Raw genomic sequence first — 21,688 nt, forward strand, 5'->3', positions numbered from 1 at the left:
TCTTATCTAGCATAACCATCGGTTATTTTCATAAAAATAATACAATTTATATACTTTTTAGTGTCAAACACTTGTCTTGTCTCACTCTGCCCAGACTGTTTTTTTCCGGTTCATGACAGTTAGGGTATGTTGAAAAAAAAAAAAAAAAAAAAAAAAAAAACCCACCTCATGTTCTCCCTCAAATTCAAACCATATTAGTCCTTTAGATGGAGAAAAATGCTGAAATGTTTTCCTCAAAAAACATAATTTCTTCACGACTGAAGAAATAAAGACATGAACATATTGGATGACAAGGGGGTGAGTACATTATATGTGAATCTTTGTTTTGGAAGTGGACTTCTCCTTTAAATAAAGTTAAATGGAGTAATAGTTGTAAATATTAAGCCGCAAAACGACTTTAAATATGAATTCTGGGTGTCTCGGTGTTAATGAATATTTGCGTCTGCCATCTCACTAAATGAGGACATAAATACATGAACAGCATCAGAATGTACATAATACTATTACTAAAATGATTAAAACCTTATTTTTAAGCAATAATCTTATATTTCATCAATGTTTTAATAGTAAATCCCCTTTATTTGCCACAAAAAAGTTTAATTTTCATTAATTAAAAAAAGATAAATTAATGCTTCATGCCTTCTTTTATGCTAATTCTAAATGCTAATTCACAACAGAATTTCTGAGAAAAATAAACATTTCACAAGGCTATTGTAAGAATAAAAACCAAACTTGTATTTATGCATTCAAATAGACATGCTAGAACACAGAATTTGGTAATAAAAAAACATAAGACGGGCACAAATAAAACATTCCATGTAAAACGTAATTTTTGTTAAACTTTTAATAAACTGGTGTTAAATTGTTTACTTTAATGATTTAAATTAATTAAACATGCTTTTGATGAATAAAATTTAATTTAACCAATAAAAAGGAGTCCCGAAAAAATAAAACTGAAAAAACGAAATTTGGGAAAAAATAAAACTGATTTCATAGGGCCCTAAAAATCAGATAGTCATGGTAAATTAGTTCACGCAAAAAAATTAAAATTGTCATCATTTACTCACCTTCATGTTGAACCTGTATGAGTTTGAGCACAAATGGGGAGATATTTTGAAGAATGTGAGTAACCAGTTTACTGTAGCCATTGGCTTCCATAGTTTGGGAAAAAAATACCATGGAAATTTTAAAAACTTTAAAGTCATTTCAAAGATTTTGGAATGTTTTTAAACTAAGTCTCTCATGCTCACCAAGACTGTGTTTATTTAATCAAAAAATACAGTAAAATAGTAATAGTGTGAAATATTATTACAATTAAAATAACTTTTTCTATTGTAATATAATAATATGGTGTTTAAAAACTATGCTGCTTAATATTTTTATTTTTATTTTACAGACCTTGTCTACATGGGTAGACAAGGGTTCCTCAAATCAAACTGAAGTTTAGCTCCAACCCTGATCAAACTCAACTACTTTGTTTGCAATTTTACATTAGTTACCCATAACCACCACTTGGGGGCAGCATCATGCACATGAGTGGAAAAATGTAGTCGAAATGAATCAGAACACTGGCTAGTTGTGTTGCTAGTGAAAGTGATATATATTTACATTTTGTTCTATATTCATAATCAGTTGTATTTATATAATCACTAATATAATGTTTACCACATGGCACAGTGAAGTATTGATTATAAACAGGGAAACTGTCCAAAAAGACGTGTTAACCTAAAAACAACACATGAGGATACACAATGTTTAATCAGGATACACAACCAAATTTTTTTGTTACGCTTGTGTATTTTAAAGTTCACTGCAGATAAATGACAGCGGCTTTCTCTAAACATTTAATACAATTGACTGTATAACTGTGAGATAAAATCAGTTACACACCAAAACATGTTGTGCAGGAGTGACACTGCAGTGTTTGCCTTTGGCAAAGCTGGAGTTTTACTTCACTGATGAAGTGTCTAAATACTTCCAGTTGTTAAAATAACACGGCAAACCTCTGTCGTTCCATGAATTGTCTTTGTTTTGATTTGTCTCTATTAGACAGACTTTTAATGAGTTCTAATGTAAATTGTTAACGCTTATTTTAATGCAGCGTTTGTGTGTGTGTGTGTGTGTGATTTGAAGGTTATCCCTCGCTGCGGATAGAGAAGAACGACTTGAGAAGCGTCACTCTCCTTGAGGCCAAAGCAAAGGTCAAAGACATCGCAATCTCCAGAGAGAGAGTCACGCTCAGAGACGTCTTACATGAAGGTACCTAATCCCACAAGCCCTATAGACGCACATGGAAACCACAGCGAGTTAATAGTGGGCGTTTGAAAGACTCGATTCTTAGTATTCTGTCCACCTCAGTGCCATTGAGACGTGTGTCTTTCTAATAGTGGTTCTTTTGAACGCGTACTTCAGCTGAAATTGCATCACGGCGAACAAACGCGTCATTTGGCCGCTCAGTTTGAGGTTAGACACTTCCCCCTGCAAAATAATTTTGTTGGATCACACAAGAGCTGTGCTCCAGCGGGAAATCTGCACTCAAGCACTAAATTGGAGTCCAAACAGAAAAGCTTTCTGCTGGGCCTGGTGCCAGCTCAGCTCTGGGCTTGCATAGAAGATGTTGACACAAATGTCATTAGTCACATAAAGCTATAAAACATAAACAAAACCCTTCATCAAGAAACCGCCTTTTTTGACTTGCGTTCTTGCAAAATCTCAATGCAGTAATTCCCCTCTATAGCATCTTTTTTCCATCATGTACGTGTGGCCGCAAGCTTGATGAAGGTGATTTTTTGTGTTGTATTTTAAGTGCTGACTTGGCCAGCTAAAGCTGGTTAATCTGATTAAACCAATTTTATTGGACATTTGGGGGGATGTCAGATTAATTCTTTTTGAAGGGCCATTTGCTTTTGTGTGTTATTATGACCAACTCAGTACTTTTTATTTGAATGGCCATTATTTGAAGCACAAATTTCAAAGTTCTTTTACTTATTAAATATTTGATGCAATTGCTTTATGTGGTAATTAGGCCAAAAACACAAGAGCGTGGCTACTTTTACTCAAAAATGAATAAAAAAATGAAAAATGAATATTGTCCCAAACCATATTACCTTACCTTATAAGTGAATTTTTGAAGAACATCCTTGCTGCTGTTTTCCATATAATGAGGGTGAATAAAAAATAAGAGCTGTCAAGCTCTAAAATGACAAAATACGCAACTTGAAAGTATTACGAAAGTGGTTCAAACATCTTGTAAAACCATACGATAGTTGTGTATGTGTATGTGTGAAGCACAGAGTGAAATCAACGTTCACTTTTTTTAAACCGCTACCAAAATGTTTGTTTATATGTTCTAAACTGAATATGCAAAACATTTATTCAGTGTTGTTGTTTCATGTTTAATTCAAGAACATAATTAGAGAATATCAGAAGCAGCAATAATATGAACAGTAGGCTGAATTAAGTATGTTTTTAAATGTAGGATATATATGACTAGGTACTCCATCAGTTTTTGAATGGTAAGATTTTTAATGTTTTTAAGGAAGTCTCTTCTGCTCTCCAAGCCTGCATTTATTTGATTCGAAGTACAGCAAAACTAAAATTTAGAAATATTTTTACTATTTAAAATAACTGTTTTCTATTTGAATGCATTTTGAAATGTAATTTATGCCTGTGATTTCAAAGCTGAATTTTTAGCGTCATTACTGCAGTCAAATGATCCTTCGGAAATCATTCTAATCATTTTAATATTTAATTTTCTGCTCAAAAAATATTTATTATTATGTTAAAAACAGCGGAGTTTAATGTTTTCAGGTTTCTTTGAATAGAAAGTTCAGGAGGACAGAATTTATCTGAAATAGAAATCTTTTGTAACATTATAAATCTTATTATCATCACTTTTGATCAATTTAAAGCGTCCTTGCTAAATAAGTGTTAATTTCCATTTAAAAAAAAATACAAAATTATACTGTTTAGACTCTAAGCTTTTAAATGGCATAGTGTATAATGTTAAAAAAAAGCTATTTATTTCAGAGAAATGCTGATCTTTGGATCTTTCTATTCATCAAAGAATCCTGAAAAAATTGTACTCAGCTGTTTTAATTATTGATGATGATAATAACAATAATAAAGTGTTTCTTAAACTGCAAATCAGCATATTAGAATGATTTCTGAAGGATCATGTGACACTGAAGACTGCAGTAATGATGCTGAAAATTTCGCTTTGATCAGGAATAAACTACATTTTAAAATATATTCAAATAGAAAGCAGCTATTTTAAATATTAAAAATGTTTCACAATATTGCTGTTTTTGCTGTTTTTTGGATCTAATAAATGCAGGCTTGATGAGCAGAAGAGAATTCTTTAAAAAACATTGACCTAATCTTAAACTTGGTAGTGTAAAAGTAATTAGTTTTAAACTACAGTTTAGGTGTTGTTTATTAGGATAAAAAGTAACACAGAAGTTCAGTATCGAAATCGGAAAGAGCTTTATTGCCAAGAATGCTTGCGCATACAAGGAATTTGTTTTAGTGTCATAAGCTTCCAGTACAGAGAAACAACAACACACAGGCAATAAAAATAAGATGAGAATAAAAAATAAACAAACGTTAATATAAATAAAATAAATGTGAAATTGAGAAATAAATAAGTGGCATGTACAGCTGTGCTATAGATGAAAGAATGGAATAGAATAGAGTTCTATTCGGTGTAATCAATCATTAATAATAAATAAAATTACGTTAAAAAAAACAGGAATTTTTTAATATTACAGTCAAGAATAGATTATAGAATGCATGCTAACAGCAGTTTAGGGTTTTGTGTGTTTTCATGATCTCATGAATGCACTTGTTGTGTGCAAGTATTTTATAGGAAGACCCTATAAACACTTAAAATAAGAAGTAAAATCTTAAGTTGTCATTACATTACCTAGATCATTAATTCCTATTGAGCTGTAAGTACGTAGTATGATATGTAGTTGACATCATTGCAGATCATTGACTGTTCTTTGAAATGGTTCAGCTGATTCATTGAAAACAAGAATAGCTAGGAATGTCTGACTTGTGAACTTTTCAGAACACAGCAACACAGATCAGAATGATCTTGCATCATTGTTCACGTACTTGGGTAGAGTACGTTTTGGGTCTAATGATGTAAGGTCTGTGCCATTACTGAGCTGGGCAACTTTGTCTTTTTATTGTAAAACTGCATATTACGTCTTAGGACATCCAGTGCTGGCAAAACTTAAGCAACCATTAAAGACGTCTTCCTACCAAGAAATTCTCCCTGATGTCCAGTATAATGACTGTGACTTGTCTCAAGTGTGACTGCAGTTTTCCTTCCACTTAACCAGTTTATCTTAAACTGCCTAAAGCGACTGAAAGCTATAACGGAAACCCAGTTGCATAATGTATAATGCAATGTGTATACTTTTTTTGGAAGGTCAGATGCAATTTTTGCAAGTTCTGCATTGCAACCAAGAAACACACCATCCATGGAACATGATGTTCCTTTGCTCAGCACTTTTTCTTTTTTTTTTGGACCAGTACTAAAAGTAACACACATGACAAATATTGCACCTTTCTTCCTAAAGCTCTTTTGACACTTGGTCAATGATATGTTTGCATTTATTGTGTTCCTATTTAAATAGAGGACAACTCAACAGTAGTCACCAGCAGGAATTAAAGAAGGCTTCTACGTCAGCAAGCTGGCTTGAGATAAACTGGCATGTTATAACAAGCATGGCGGCAGGAGAAAGGAAAACAGATCAGATAAGAGAGAAAAGTAGTAGATAATGTGGTGCTGGCCCCTAGCATTAGTAACACTACCCCTAGGTCAGCCTACTCTGAGGTCCACTGCTCTGTAAGATGCACTGATCCATTACATTCTCGAGTGTCATCTGAGCTTATGGGAACTGCAGTTAGGTCTGACTGGCTGTAGAACAGCAGTGGGAAGGTGAAAGACTGTCCTGCGCCTGCTGGTAAATCCATGCTATGTTTGTTCTCTGAGGTCATGAGGATACCTGTTCAGACCTGCTGTGATTTTTCACCATGTAGAAGTTGGGATGTTGTTTTATGCCAAAAAAATGCAGTGAAACTACTGATGGATGACATATAGCAACTTACATATGTTTTTCTTAATCCTCAGGGACCTTTGGCCGCATTTTTCACGGAGTCCTGCTTGACGAAAAGGACCCAAGCAAGGAGAAACAAGTCTTTGTGAAAGCAGTTAAAGGTAAATCCTTTCTCTTAACGCTCATTTGATATCTCCCTTGAGTGCAATATTCTAAAATAAACCATTTAAAATAACTTTCCCAACATGATTGAATAGAACTATTTTCTCTGGAAAATTAAGAGGGATTGTTTGCGATAACAAGCCTCTTTGTGAAGTTCATAATACAATAACGAATCTATATTGATAATATAGTTATGACATCAGTTTCTCTAGAAAATGCAGACGCCATGAGAAACTTCAGCACTTCCTGTCACACTGGTCACCCCTTCATTTGCCCCGTGCCCTGTTTATCCAGCGCAGGAGTGGTGCCAACCACCAGACAATACCACTATACCAGCATCTGCTGTGCCAAGCCGTTCGATTTCCACCCAGGCCCTTGCCCAAGGGACAGGAAACAATACTCTTTACCCATACTCTCCAAGCATCCGTCCAAAGCTGTGCTCCAAGATAAAAGCCAGACCTCTGGTGAACTCATTCTAAATGTGTTCGCTCAGCCAGCAATCTGCGAGACCGAAAAGGAGTCTGCTTTTAAAGCAATCAGACTTTCTCGCGTGCAAGGCGGAGGGTTGTTCGGGACCTACATGCACCTTTTACTAACAAGGACTTGCCTAACAAGATCCAACAGAGTGTTCACTTAATTTGATTTAATGTTTTTTTAAATGGATAGTTCACACAGAAAATTATTTGCTTGCCCACATTACAAACCTCTGTGGCTTACTTTCTATTTAAAACTCGAATGGTGAATCTAAAAATATCCTGGCTGTCTTTTTCATTATAATGAATGTAAATGACTACTGGGGTTTCAAAAATGCTCACACAGCTTCTTAAATGCTTCACAGAAGTAGTTTATATGCCATATGAAACCTCTTTGAAACTTATAGTCCATGTTCATTGTAAACGCAAAAAAAAAAAAAAACGCAACCAGCTCATTATTTAGAATTTCTCTTTTGTGTTCAATGGAAAGGGTGTGATGTTTAAGGAAATAATGACACAATCCTTTTACTTTGACACTGAATATGTCCTTTAGTGCTGCTTGGAATCTGTCTTTTTCCAGATGTTTGAGAGGTCACGTCCTTATTTTGATTAGTGTGTGGAAAGCAGAGAAGACTTGATTTGTCTTGTGTCCCTCACGATTGGGTTGTCCAGGTTTGCGTCACACATCCCTGACTCTTTGTTCTTGCATTTGGCTTTGCAGATCATGCCTCAGAGGTACAGGTGACCATGATGCTTACAGAAAGCTGTAAACTACGGGGCCTTCACCACAGGTGAGTTGCAGCTACCATGTGCTGCTTTCTTAACACTTAAATAACTTGCTCTATTGTAAAAATCTGCCATATCATACTTTATTTATATAGATTTTTTTTCTTTAATTTGCACCTTTACTGTAAGTTTTGTACTAGGGATGTTCATTTCGGTTACTTTTCCTAACCGACAGCCGATGTTCGCTAACTGATTATTAACCGTTAACCAACAAGATTATTTTAAATTAGAATTTAATTATTTTAAAAAAGGATAAGTGTCTGTGAGCCCATTACAAACACCAAAATTAGACTAGTAGGAGTTGTTTCTACTGTTAGTAGGAAAAAAAATCAAGTGATTGCGCCGGCGCCACACGTGGCGCACAGTTAAGCATTGCTAACTTGACACTGCAGCCTTTCCATTATCATAATAAAATAATCACACTGCTTAATCGTTATCAACGTACTGCAGTGATATTATGCCAAACAATTTGTTTTATGTGGATATTGGAATGGCAGTGAAATACTAAACCTGGTTTACATAATATTTTAGCATTCAAATTAGGGATGTGCGCAACGACTGATTTGATAGTCGTTTAAACGAAAGTTTTCTATCCGACTAGTCGCCTAGTCTAAAAGCAAGATACCCCCAACAGGTAAGAAAAAAAACTATGTTTGTGCATGTATATAACAGCTACATTTAAAATACTTATCTATAAATCACACTGTCAAATCCCTCAATGAATTCCGCTTGCCGTACGCTTGCCTCATGCTATCATTTATTTTTAGGCGGTCGTTAAAAAGGAAACAAAAGAAGAGCATACACTCAACGTCAGCCACTGCATAGCTTATTTATTCAAATCAGCTAGGGAAATGCAGAACAATCTAAACTCAATCAATAGCCTGACAGAATTATTCATCTTCATTTAATGTTAGACAACATATTAAAACAAAAGTCAAAAACAACAGAAACGTTTATCAAGGAATAGCATTAAACAGCTTTTAAAAATTACGTCATGCAGGTTATGTCATTTAAAAACAAAACAATGCAACAATGCCCATTTTACTTACTCATGTGTTTTTGTTCAGTAAATTATCAATGTGGTCTGGTGAACTAAGAAAAAAGGCGCTCGGCAGGAACTGAAGTCGCAGGCACGCAGAGATGAACGAAAAGCAAGCCGATAGAGTTTTTAGAAAGCGCCTGGACATCCCGCACCACCACTGAAGTAGGTCTTCGTTTAGAGGAATAGACGGCGCGGACGGGATCGCGACTGCCGTGATTGACATTAGTTGGCTTTGGCTAGCGTTTAAGCTAACGCCTACGACATGCCTGTTATGCATTGCTCCAGTAGAGTTATTATAAGCCAATTTGATATTACACCGTTTACACGAAACTCTTCCGATTCCTTCTAATTCAAAATAATCCCACACCTTAGTATTTTGCGTGGTCATGAGGTCTCTATAAGGGCCTGCAAGGTCTGAGGTAAAAACGTTATTATTTTTCAAACTTTTAATTTTAACTTATTTAAAATGTTTTAAATGTAACGTTAAACTTATGGCAATTTCAATTATTAAAATCATGTTTTTTTTCTGTCGTGTAGTCGACTATTGTTTTCAGTGTCGACTAGTAGGAGCTGTAGCGTTTAGTCGACTAGACCCGCACATCCTTAATTCAAATATACGTCTTGTATACGGACATATTTTGGATTTGTGACACAAAGACACAATGTTAGTTTTAGGCTGCATCCAAAAGCTCTAAAATGCTGCTTTCGGAGGCAGCATTCCAAGGCAGGAAGGCATCAAGGCACGTCCGAATTCAAATTCTGCTTCATTTCCTGTCTCCGAAGGGTACCTTCTTCTGATCGAATTTTGAAGGCAGCATAGATGCATCCTTCGCTGCCTTCGATTTCCCACAATCCTGTGCATGTGCGTCATATAGGCTATATAAAGATATTCTGGTGAAATTAGACTTGTTACTTTATATAATAGATGAGATCTTGAACATGATAAACTTTATGAATCGTAATAGTGTAAAAAGCATAATGAATAAGATTGTTTGTAATAATAGTATTTAATAAAAAATGTTAAAAGGGTTCAAATGAGTAGTAAATAAGAATAATATTTACAATATACTACCAATGATAACGAAACAGCCACTAATAACAGTGACCTGTTCTGCAATATTATTTGCATCAGTGCTTTTATTTATTTATTTTTTTTAAGTCAAAAGTAGCTGCCATTCTCGGTTGTCTTTTCCAACACACAGACCTTCGGTGGATTAACGACATCGAGGTCTTTATGTATTATTAATGCATTTATACATGTGTATAAGATCATTTTTCTCCAAAATCTACAACTTAATCGTTAGGTAACCTAGCAACGGCATCACGTTCCGCTGCCTCTGAAGTCTGTCCGGAACTGTTCCCGGATTTGCCTTCGCAGCCTTTAAAGTCATTGCCTGCTAAGGCAGTGAGGCAGCAAGTCAGCTGACTAGGCTTTCAGACGCAGCTTCTTAGATTTTTCATTGTTGTTCTTTTCTGAATACTGTTAAATTGAAAGGATTTTTTGTGGAGTGAGGGGAACTAAAATAGCCTAGCCTGTGTTTATAGTGTTTGTAAACATTTCACGTCGGCATCAGGTCTAGTTCTGAATGTAGGCCTAATAATAAAATGCGACTTAACGTTATAGGCCTACGTGATTTATTTATTTATTTATTTTTCCTCTCAAAAATGCTGTTTTATTTTAACCATCCAGCAAACGTTTGAAAATATTTTACTGAAAAAAAAAAATTAATTAAATGACCTTTTAAACAGTTTAACTGATTGTATTAATCGGGTCAAAATTCTTTGTTGGTTAACGGTTAACTGGTGAGCATCCCTATTTTGTACAGAATCATGTTTTATATTTACTATGTTCACAAAGTGTTCATTTTTGTAATTATGATGCTAGCTGTAGAAATTACACAGTTCACCTTTAAACAAATCCTTTTATGTATGAACAAAGCTTGATATACAGTAGATGTTTGTGAATCACAGGGTCTACAAAGGGAACACTGTTTTTTTTTTATACACTGAGCAAGTAATATCTATAGTAGTAGTTCTCTTCTCTTAACAAACTCAACGTTCCTCCAACGTCAACAAACACGCATGCTGATTAGAGATTTCGAGAATGATGACATAATATACTTATGTATATAAATATAAATTACCATACTTTCATGATTGGTAAGTTACCCTGTCCACAGTGGAAGCATATTGTGTAATGTTTGAATGTTGTGACTGCAATACAATGACCACAGTTGCAGCTGTGACACTACTCTGACTACTAATCTACACACTTCCTCTGCTGTGTGAATAACTGTGTCTTCCTCTGCGTTCTTTCTTCATTGGCGCATTCTTGTTTACTGACTTTCCTTTATAGAAATGAATGTGGTTCTGCATTTCTGATTAACTATTCTTATAAATCACTTTGTGGCGTCATTGTTAATCACTGTGTGCTCTTATATCATTGTTCACTAAATCTGTCATTAAAGTGTTAGTTTTCCCAAAAATGAAAATTCTGTCATTAATTACTCATCCTCATGTCATTCCAAACCGTTAAGAACTTTGTTCTTCTCCAGAACACAAATTAAGATATTTTGGATAAAGAAGAATTGTATGAAGTTGTTGTTTTTGTTTTCTTTTGCGCACAAAAAGTATTCTTGTAGCTTAATAAAATTACTGTTGAACTACTGTCACATGGATTATTTTAACAGTGTTTTTACTAGCTTTCTGGGCCTTGAACATGGTAGTTGCGATGTTGTATGCAGGGTCAGAAAGCTCCCAGATTTCATTAAAAATATGTTAATTTGTGTCCCAAAGATGAACGAAGGTCTTATGGGTTTGGAACAACATGAAGGCGAGTAAATTAATGACAGAATTTTCATTTTTGGGTAAACTATCCCTTTAAGATAAAAACTATAGTGTAAACACAAATAGTTAAACAAAACTAGTTGTTCTCTGGTGTTGGGTGTCTGACAAATGATCTGAGCAAATCCAGTTCTGGATCCAAGGCCTGGATATTTGTGACGCTGGACTACATAACCAGTCATAAGGGTCAGTTTTTTGACTAAATAAGGTATCCATTGATGTATGGTTTATAAGGATAGAACTATATTTGGCTGAGATAGAAATATTTGTAATCTGGAATCTGAGGGTGCAAAAAATGTAGAGAAAATCACCTTTAAAGTTGTCCAAATGAAGTCCTTAACAATGCCTATTACTATTCAAAAATTAGGTTTTGATATATTTAAGGTAGGAAATTTTCATAATAAAAGAAAAAATGATTATTTTGACCCATACAATGTGTTATTTGCTATTGCTACAAATATACCCGTGCTACTTACGACTGGTTTTGTGGTCCAGGGTCACGTTTATTATATACTAATATATAGGTCTACAGTACTGGTACCACATTGGTTATCTAATATCAACATATATTAGAAATTATTTGTATTTACCAGTCATTTACATTTAGAGTGACTTTAAGTGAGTCTTAAAGGAACACGCCACTATTTTTGAACATAGGAACTATACTCTCATTCCGGCGTAATAATTAGTCTATTTTCAGGCACTGCCTAATATCATTGCGCCTGCTGCACCTATGGTACGGCAGCAAAGTTCCTTGGTTATTACGCTGGAGTGAGAGTATAGTTCCTAGCCATATCGACCTAGAAAATCGCAACTTTTCATTTTCCGTCAGTCTTAGTACACGGTGTAACTACAAAAGAGTCAAGTTTTAAACAGGAAAAATATCAAAACTCTTTGGTAATTTTTAAGCGAGATGCTAACGGTCTAATCAGATTCAATGATCTATGCTAAGCTATGCTAAAAGTGCTACCACCAGACCCGGAGATCGGCTGAATGGATTCGAAAACGGTAAAACTCAACTGTTTAACTCTCTATTTTCAAAAGTCTGTTTTTAAAAATAGTGGTGTGTTCCTTTAAGTGTAAAGTTGATCTTTCAGAAAAAATTGCTGTTGCCATTGTTAAACAGTTTAATATAATCTTATACTTAATAACATCTAATACTGAATGTTAAAATCAAATTTTTATTGTACATTATAATATTGTGATGCTTAAATTCGCTGGTGGCATTTTGTTTTTAGTCTTTTTTTTTTTTTTTAATTAAAAAAAATATATATAGAATTTAAATATCAGCCTTTTATTAGTCATGGGTTATCTGTTTATTAATGCAATCTACTGCAACCTACGAAAACAAAATAAATATACTGTTGACATAAACTGCAATGAAAGTGAAATTTTAAACTGAATACTAATTTTGTAATCCTTCATTAGCATTTTTGTTTTGTTCCACTTCATGTTATATTTAATATTACTTAATCTTCATTCAGATTAATTTTCCCGATATTAATATAGCGGCTGTACAACAACCCTGAGGTCAAAGATGTTGTTTAGATTTTTCTGTTTCCCGCTTAGTTGCCTTTTGGGATGGGCTCAGACCCATATCCTGTGCTGAGCGTTCCGAGCTTTGCAGTCACGCAGACCCGTGTCTGAGGTTAAACGGTCAGCGCAGCCCATGACTTCAGTTTTTCCTTGTCAGAAATGATTCACTGGTTGAAAATAGTATTAATACTACCTTAGGGTAACATAACACTTCCTGTCTACTTTGTTTATCATTGCTAGTGGGAATCTAACAGTAAGTCGTTTCTCTAATTCTTGTTTTAATTGTGTTTCGTTATGTGCTTGTTTTGTGTTTTTCTGCAGAAAAGTGTTTGGAATCTTGGCTTTTTACTGCCATGTGTCCTATTACCTACACCAACAAAGTTTAACCTATCTATCCTTGGCCTGTTCACTCTTAGGAACCTGTTACCCATCAGCCACGTGTGTATAGAAGATGGTGAGAAGCCCATGGTCCTGTTGCCCTATATGAACTGGGGAAATCTTAAGCTTTTTTTGCGCCAATGTAAGCTTGCTGAGGCCAACAACCCACAGGTAAGACCTCTACAAAATGTATTTTATTTTATTTTTAAATGACATTTGTGCTTTGAGGTGCCAAGTAAAACAAAGAACTACCCATAATTGCCTGTCATATATATACACACTGCTTCGTTGCTCTGCTTTTAGTTGAGAAAACCAGCACGCTTCTTTTACTGTCTGGTTTATTGAACATGCAACATTTAAACTGCATCCATGTTGGCACTAAGTAATTTTTGAGCCGTGTGAATTCAGCTAATACTAAGTAGTGCAATGACACTCCTCCTGCTGTTAGCAATAAATCAGTCGGAGGCAGGTGTTTATATTAGAGACCCTCCAGCAAAACACCTGGAGTGTTCAGATTAACCTGATTTAATTGCTTTCTTCTGAACAGTGAATTCATTGTGCATATTCTCTGTCAACATCGAGTGAACTTTCTATGATAGGTGCTTTACAGTAGTTTGCCGTTCACAATCGAGCCTTTGTGGTGTTAACCCTGGGCGGTCTTTCATTCGGCTGCCACTGAACCCTCTTCAAAGACAAGATTACACATATTCGATCAGTCAGACCAGTGTGTTCTTAAAATGGGTGCTTTAAGCTATCGAATTTTCCTCTTCAAGACCAAGCTTGTTGTGGCGGTGTTTTAGTTGTTATGCTTCATGCCTCAATGCACAATTGTCTATTTTTATTTTTGGGGGGGAAAACATAAATCATGTAAACAACACATGCTTTGGATAATACCCTGCGTTTTGACATTGAAAGTGGATGATTTATTTTAATATTTACTGCCAAAGGTTTTACCTCTCACCTGAACTTAATTTTAGATGTGTGTCTGTTTCCTGCCTTCTAGGGTTGTGCAAAACTACATACTTTTAAAATGGCTCTGTCTGAATGAGTAGTCGGTCTTAAGAGAGCACTGTATAATTAGACTGGTTTAGGGTCTTGTACCCTGTCCTCCAGATGCTGATCAAACAGCTGAATGAAGCAGTATGCAATGACCCTGAGACCTGTTTGTAAAAGTTAACACCCTAGGGTAGGGCCCTGTGAAATCCGTTCTATTTTTTTTTCCAAGTTTCTTTTTTTCCGTTTTAATTTTTCTCAACTTTTTTTTTTTTTTTTTTTAAATGGTAAATTCAATTGTATTAATTAAAGAGCATGTCTAATTAATTAAAATCATTTAATAATGGTTTAACAAAAATTACATGTTTAGGGCCCTATGAAATGTTTTTTTTTTTCCTCACCATTTTATTGTTATGAAATTCTGTGTTTTAGCATGTCTAATTATTTGAATGCATACTGAATTTATTCAAATTTATTCTTAAAATAGCCTTATGAAAGGTTTTTTTTTTAACTCAGAAATTCTGTGTTTTGTATTTCAAATGTTCTGGTTAGGAAATAAAGGCATAAATTAATTTAATTTATCTTTTAATTATTGAAAATTAAGCAAACTTTTTTTTTTTTTTGGCAAACAAAGGGGAATTTACTATTAAAATTAAAACATGGAAGAAATGTTGTGTGATTATACCCTAAAAAATAATGTTTGTTTCATTTTATTAGTAGTAGTAATAGTAGTAATATATTTCTGGCACAATGTCTTCAAGTTAAACTGGACTTTTATTTTGATGGGTTGCCGTGTCTACCTTCACATTTCTGTGTGTATATGATATAACACTAGTTTTCCCAAAATGGAACGGTCAAATGCTGAAATCAATGCGAGCGCCGAGCGCGCTTCAGTGTGTGTAGTAAACAAAACCGCTCGTCTGCTCCATTCATTAAAACAGAGACATGCAGAAGATGTAGGATTCACATTTAAATAGTATTTTTGCGGCTTTATCCATATTGTGGTTTGATTTAAGTGTAAAGACCTACTTTAGATTAATTAATTCAAACTTTGCCAAATTCCGTGACATTCCGTGTTATTCAGCAAATTCCGTTTTTATGACTGGATTCCGCGATTCAGTCCGCGTTTTCTGCATCACGGAAATCATAGGGCCCAACTAGGGAAGCACAACATATATTTCCTAAAATAGTTTGGCTGCACAAAGACCAGCATTTATTAAATAAGTGCAAATATCAGAATGCTTAAACACAGAGAAATCAAATAAATGGAGTTTAGGTTTCCTGCATAGACTATGCATGATATATTGGTGTTGTTCTATGTTGTATGTGGGTCATTCTACAGAATTGGTCCAAACTGCTGTCCCACAACCAAAAAACATTAAAAAAAGCATTGAAGTATTCAAATCTTAGATATTTACTAAATCATTCTACAATCTATTGAAACCCACAAAAATATTTCAAATATTAGTAAGCTTAATATATAGAAACTTCATGTTATTACCAAAACAGTTTGTGTTATAGCACATTGCCTGAGACTGATTTTAACTACATCCCTACATTTATGATCAGGAAATATTTGTGTGTCACTCTCTTTCATAGCTACATGGTGAGTAGATGGGTCCCATCATTTTGAGGTCAATGTGTTCAAAAGTGAAAAATCTGTATGTAACTTTAAGGAACGTCAATACCAAACACCTTTTTTGCAATTAAGCACACTTTTTTGGGAGTTATTCCAAAACATTTAGTTTTTATACGTGTACAACTGTTCAGAACTGTGCTAGCTAACCATGTAGCATCTTTGAGCTAGCTTCAAAAGTATCTAAAATTGTCACTACCATAACAGTCACTACCAAAACATTTGGTAGAGTTTAGGTAGTGCTATTGAATTTTTCCTTCTCATAAATTTGTCACTACCAAAACGGTCACAACCAAAACATGTCATCATGTCATCACAATCCTCAAAATTTATATTTACTAAATTTTAGTACAGTTAAGCAAATTTGTGGTATTTTAGTATGTTTTAGTAGTGTTTTAGTATGCAAGTTAAAATTTTGTAATGTGATGTGGTCACTACCAGAACATCAACACCACAGAAAATGTTAGATCGTTTTTGGATCAAGGTATATTCAAACTACAAAAAAAATTGATTCAAAATGCAACAAATCTCAAAAACACATGAAATATTGTTTAAAATGTAATTGTTATTGATTTACCTCTGCAAAAAATTGTAATAAAATAGCAAAAAATATATTTACAATGTAGATACAAGCAAAATCTTAATAGGTCAATATAACCCTCTAATTAAATTATATATTACTGTGTTTCAGTAGTGACAAATTTTGGGGAGCAGACAAATATTCCAAAACTTTCTGAAAATACAATAATTAACTGCACAATTACTATTAATGTGTACCTTGGATATTATACAATGTTTTTTATTTTTTATTTTTTTGTATTTTTTGGAAATAGACACTTTTTTTCAAGGCGTTTTCAACTCTGACTTTGGACCAGTTCTGTAGGATGGCCCATATATATGACAACTGAGAAATGTGTGGTAGCTAAAAAGTAGCAGTAAAGGCTTGATGTTGTTGTAAAAGTTTTTTAATTTCAAATAAATGCTACTCTTTTGAGCTGTTTTACTCATAAATGATTACTGAAAAAAAATGCGTTACTGTTTCTAGAAAAATATTAAGCAGCGCAACTGTTTTCAACATTAATAAGTAAGAAATGTTTCTTGAGCACCAAAGCGTCATATTAGAATATGGAGAAACAGCTGCTAAAAAATCAACCTGGTTATCTCAGGAATAAATTACAATTAAAAATTTATTACAACGGAAAGCAGTTTATTTAAATTCTAAAAGTATTTCACAATATTACAGTTTTACTGCATTATCATTCAAGTAAATACAGCCATCGTGAGAATAGACTTATAAATGATTGTATGTTGGCCAGTGTTATGTTTAATTGTGTGTGGTAATTCTCCTATTTTTACTTTTAGATTAGTCAAAATTAATATTGTCCATATTGTACATAAAAAAAACAAAACAAAAAAAAATATGTGATGCCTAAATTCACTTGTGCCATTTTAAAACAGCTAATTGCTTATTAGCATTTTAATACCTGTGCATTTCTAACTAAATCATTGGTCTCAGGTGATTTGCAAAAGGGAATAAATTGAGTTGTGACTTCTGAATGAGGGGTTTAGCGTGTTGACAGTCATACACTTGTTGTTAGAGTGCTGACACACTGCTAAGAGAAGCTACGTGTCTAAATTGATCCCCCTGAAGGCGTAACAGCTAAAAAGAAAAGGTTGAGATTTATTAGGCACTCTCATTGACCCATCCCTACCTTCTAATGTAACACATTCTCTCTTGAGTAAACATTTCGGTCTAAATCACGCTAACTGAATCCACACTGAACAAACAGGAATGAGCATGCATCACCAAACTCATCTGACACCTCAGTTTGTCATACACTGCAATTATTTTGTTCTAAAGCCTTGTGTGTAATTTATCTGCAAAGCCACTCATTTCGAGAAGATCGTTAATGACCTTGTCAGTTAGCACCCAGGGTTTTTTGTTGTGTCTGACTCAAGATAGATTTGTACAAGGATGCCTGAAGTCAAGCCACTCACTCTCTCACCCTCTAAAGAGGTAAAGCATTAGTGTTTCTTCCCGTCTAGTTGCATAGGATGTTTATGTTTAGTGAGGTAACTCTCATTACATCAGACGTCAAACTCTTCCTACCAAATGAGATTCAGCAGAGGAACTTGTTGCTCCATCAAGTCTGGTTTCCTAAGAGGTGAACCGTAACCACAAGCATCTGCGTTACCACTTGTCATGCGTCCCACTTCTGGTGTCTTTTGGTTTCTCTTGCTGGGACTCTCTTATTAAAATGTACAAAATGTAAAAGATCTTCTTGTCACATAATCTCTCTCTCGTGTTACCCACACAGGCCATCTCTCAACAAGACCTGGTCCACATGGCAATACAGATTTCATGTGGGATGAGCTATCTGGCACGGAGAGAGGTTATTCACAAAGACCTGGCTGCCAGAAACTGTGTGTAAGTGGCATTTGACCTCATGTTCTCCACTATGCTTTACGCAAGAGTGTACATCTGCACCATGTGTTACACATTGGCATTTGCTGTTAAAAAAAGGTCACGTATAGTCAAATAGTCATTATTGCAATTATTATGAAAATGACTGTTCAGATGTGCGTTATCGCATGTATGTCATTAATAATTGGCAAATAAATAAATTTAATCAGTGGTCACCAAACTTTCTGGAGGGTTGGTGTCCTGTAGAGTTTACCTCCAACTTTCCTCAACACACCTGCCTGGATGTGTACCTAGAAAGACCTTGATTGGCTGGTTCAGGTGTTTGATTAGGGTTGGAGCTAAACTCTGCAGGTACTCCGGCCCTTCAGGACCGGGTCTGGTGACCCCTGAATTAAATATTGATTTGATCATAAAGCATTTAATTTTATTTATTTATGCTCTAATTTTTTACCATCCGTTTGCATGAACATATGCATGTTTTTGTTTAGATTTCTTATGTCTCAAGTGTTTTAAATTAATTTGCTTATTTATTTCTGTAGAATTGATAACAGTATGCAAGTGAAGATCACAGACAATGCGCTGGCCCGTGATCTTTTCCCCATGGACTATCACTGCCTTGGGGACAATGAGAACCGACCCGTTCGCTGGATGGCTTTGGAAAGTTTGCTTAACAATGACTTCTCTAGCGCCAGTGATGTGGTAAGAGTTGTTGCTGCTTTTTGCCTTTTTTTGCAACAGACTGTAACATGATGTATTATTTTTTTCTTTTCCTATATATTTAAAGTTTTAAGATCTAAGTTGTTGGTTCATTTGTTTACCTTGTAACTGAGACTCACTGTACTATGTACAATGACAAAAAAGTTTACTGAAACTCAATTGAAATATTTACATAAACGAATGTGCCTTTTTAGTATTTTGTTATTGTACTAGTAAAATCGCTAGCAAGGTCCGGCACACTCACTCATGGGCTCTCAGATTGTGTCCCAAATCATGGTAACCGATTTAAAATTGCGTAACTTCTTTGACGTCGTACGGTCTGCTCCATCATGCATTGTTACTACTGACAATTACAGTAATCGTGCTTCAGGTGCTCGTGAACTTGTTGAGGCCTGTGTTGTCGGCTGCATTCAGCAGTACCGCTGTTAACACATATTTGATTTTCCCTAATATGTTTATATTCAGAATAATAATCCTGTAATAGGTGTACAATTAAATTTCGGAGAATTTCACAAGTCTGCATATGCGCATAGCGCAAGGTTGAGGGATAGTTCAGTCAAAAATGAAATTTGTCATCATTTACTCACTCATTTCATTCCAAACTCCACATACTTTTCTTTGTCTGTGAAACAAATGAATGTTTTTACTGAAATGTGACCGTTTTCTGTTTCTCCACTGAAGGACCATTACACCAGAGCTTTAATGCTCTTTTAAGACAAAAATCTATGTGAATTATGTGTATGAAGTCTTCTGAAGAGACACGGTTTTATTTGGTGAACAGATTTAATTTAGGCTTTTATGCACATATGTGACCCTGGACCACAAAATCAGTCTTAAGTAGCACGGGTATATTTGTAGCAATAGCCAACGATACATTGTTTGGGTCAAAATTATTGAGATTTTTTTTTTATGCCAAAAAGCAGTAAGATATGAAGTAAAGATCATGTTCCATGAAGATATTTTTAAATTTTCTACAGTAAAAATGTCAAAACTTAATTTTTCATTGGTAATATGCATTGCTAAGAACTTTATCTGGACAACTTTAAAGGTGATTTTCTCAATATTTAGATTTTTTTGCACTCTCAGGTTCCAGATTTTCAAATAGTTGTATCTCGACCAAATATTGTCCTGTCCTAACAAATACATACATCAGTGGAAAGCTTATTTATTCAGCTTTCTGATTATGTATAAATCCCAATTTAGAAAAGCTGACCCTTATGACTGGTTTTGCACTCCAGGGTCACATATAAATATTTATCAATACCCATACATGGAGCACATCAAATATGGTTTCTTAATTAGGGATGTAACAATATCTAAATATCACGATAAGACAATATCGCGATATGAAATCCACAATATGATATTTATTGAAATATTCAAAAGAAAAACCAAGACAAATGATGAATTGGGAAAAAATTAAAATTTGATGCATTTTAAAGTTCCATCACTCTATCTAACGCACTTTGAGAGTTCAAAATTAGGAGCGCCAACCCATGTTCTTAACTAAGAAAACTTAAGTCAGAAAAAAAATTAGTGAATTGACTTGTACCTGAAGTTCTTATTTAAATTTTTATTTGTGATATACTGTCTCGGTCTAAATTACATTCACACTGGTGTTTTAGGAAGCAAATTAAGGACAAATTTAGGACAAATTATAATATAATAATAATAATAATAATAATAATAATAATAACAAGGACAGTGATAGCCATATATTGTAAAACATTTGCACTGTAAAATGAATGAAAATTCAAATTTCATATCAATTTTTGCTTTACACTACAGATAATTTCTACACTTGAAAGAGATGTTTTGAATATGGACTGCAGTAATGTTACACATTTAACCACTAGCTGTCAGCAATTCATACTTCACTTTTATTAAGCTTTTATTTTGACGAAAACAGCAGTAGAGCATTTATTTTGAACGAAAATTCCAGCTTCAGTGAAAACAGGCTTACAAAAACACGTCACTACAAATCTAGTGAAATGCTGTAATCATCTGTCGCAAAAATAAAGCATAACTGGTGGCCGTTACGTTCCCAAGCGCGCGCTAAACTCACAGTACATGCAATAAACGTGTTCACTGCATTCACTGTGAACTGAACCGTTCTGAGGTGCGGAAACCACCGGATCACAAGCTGATCACCTGAACGAAGTGCGCGATTCAGCAAAAACAGACTTGATGAAGGGATTAAGCCATATTGTGCTTTTTGTTTTAATTCATTTGACAGATACTGTGCCAAAGTATAACAGCCCAAAACACAACTTTAAAGACCCTTTATGTTAGAAGAAGACATTTAAATATATTGTAAAAACTACACTTTTTGCCTGGAAGACCTATTGTTTCATATCGTCATGTGACCACAATAATATCGAGACAGTTTTGCTATCGCGATATCACAATATTGATAATATCCCTATTCTTGATGCATAAGAACCAGTGATGTTTGTTCTTGTGTACCATGCAAGAACCAATAAGCTTTATTCTTGTGCTTTAAACAAATACAGCTTAAACCACTTCATTCATATCGATTATTTTCAGAATGTCTTGGTGATTCTTGTGAAGCATTAAGTTTTGGTGTAATGGACTTTCAATGGAGACCATAATGTCTCAGATTTCATG

The 21,688-nt window shown here is 34.5% G+C and overlaps 1 protein-coding gene across 2 annotated transcripts in view; it reads left to right on the forward strand.

Moving 5' to 3' along the window:
- The window catches only part of ryk (receptor like tyrosine kinase), a 67,978-nt gene that overhangs the window by 40,848 nt on the left and 5,442 nt on the right, over positions 1 to 21,688 (forward strand). For both annotated transcript variants that reach the window (XM_051112850.1, XM_051112851.1), the window contains 6 exons: positions 2,134 to 2,259; positions 6,143 to 6,229; positions 7,425 to 7,494; positions 13,328 to 13,460; positions 18,237 to 18,346; positions 18,883 to 19,042. In XM_051112850.1, the coding sequence (XP_050968807.1) occupies positions 2,134 to 2,259; positions 6,143 to 6,229; positions 7,425 to 7,494; positions 13,328 to 13,460; positions 18,237 to 18,346; positions 18,883 to 19,042 (686 nt within the window). The remainder of the gene's footprint in view (positions 1 to 2,133; positions 2,260 to 6,142; positions 6,230 to 7,424; positions 7,495 to 13,327; positions 13,461 to 18,236; positions 18,347 to 18,882; positions 19,043 to 21,688) is intronic.

The sequence above is a fragment of the Labeo rohita genome, chromosome 6 (genome assembly GCF_022985175.1).
Source record: "Labeo rohita strain BAU-BD-2019 chromosome 6, IGBB_LRoh.1.0, whole genome shotgun sequence".
Taxonomy (NCBI): Eukaryota; Metazoa; Chordata; class Actinopteri; order Cypriniformes; family Cyprinidae; genus Labeo; species Labeo rohita.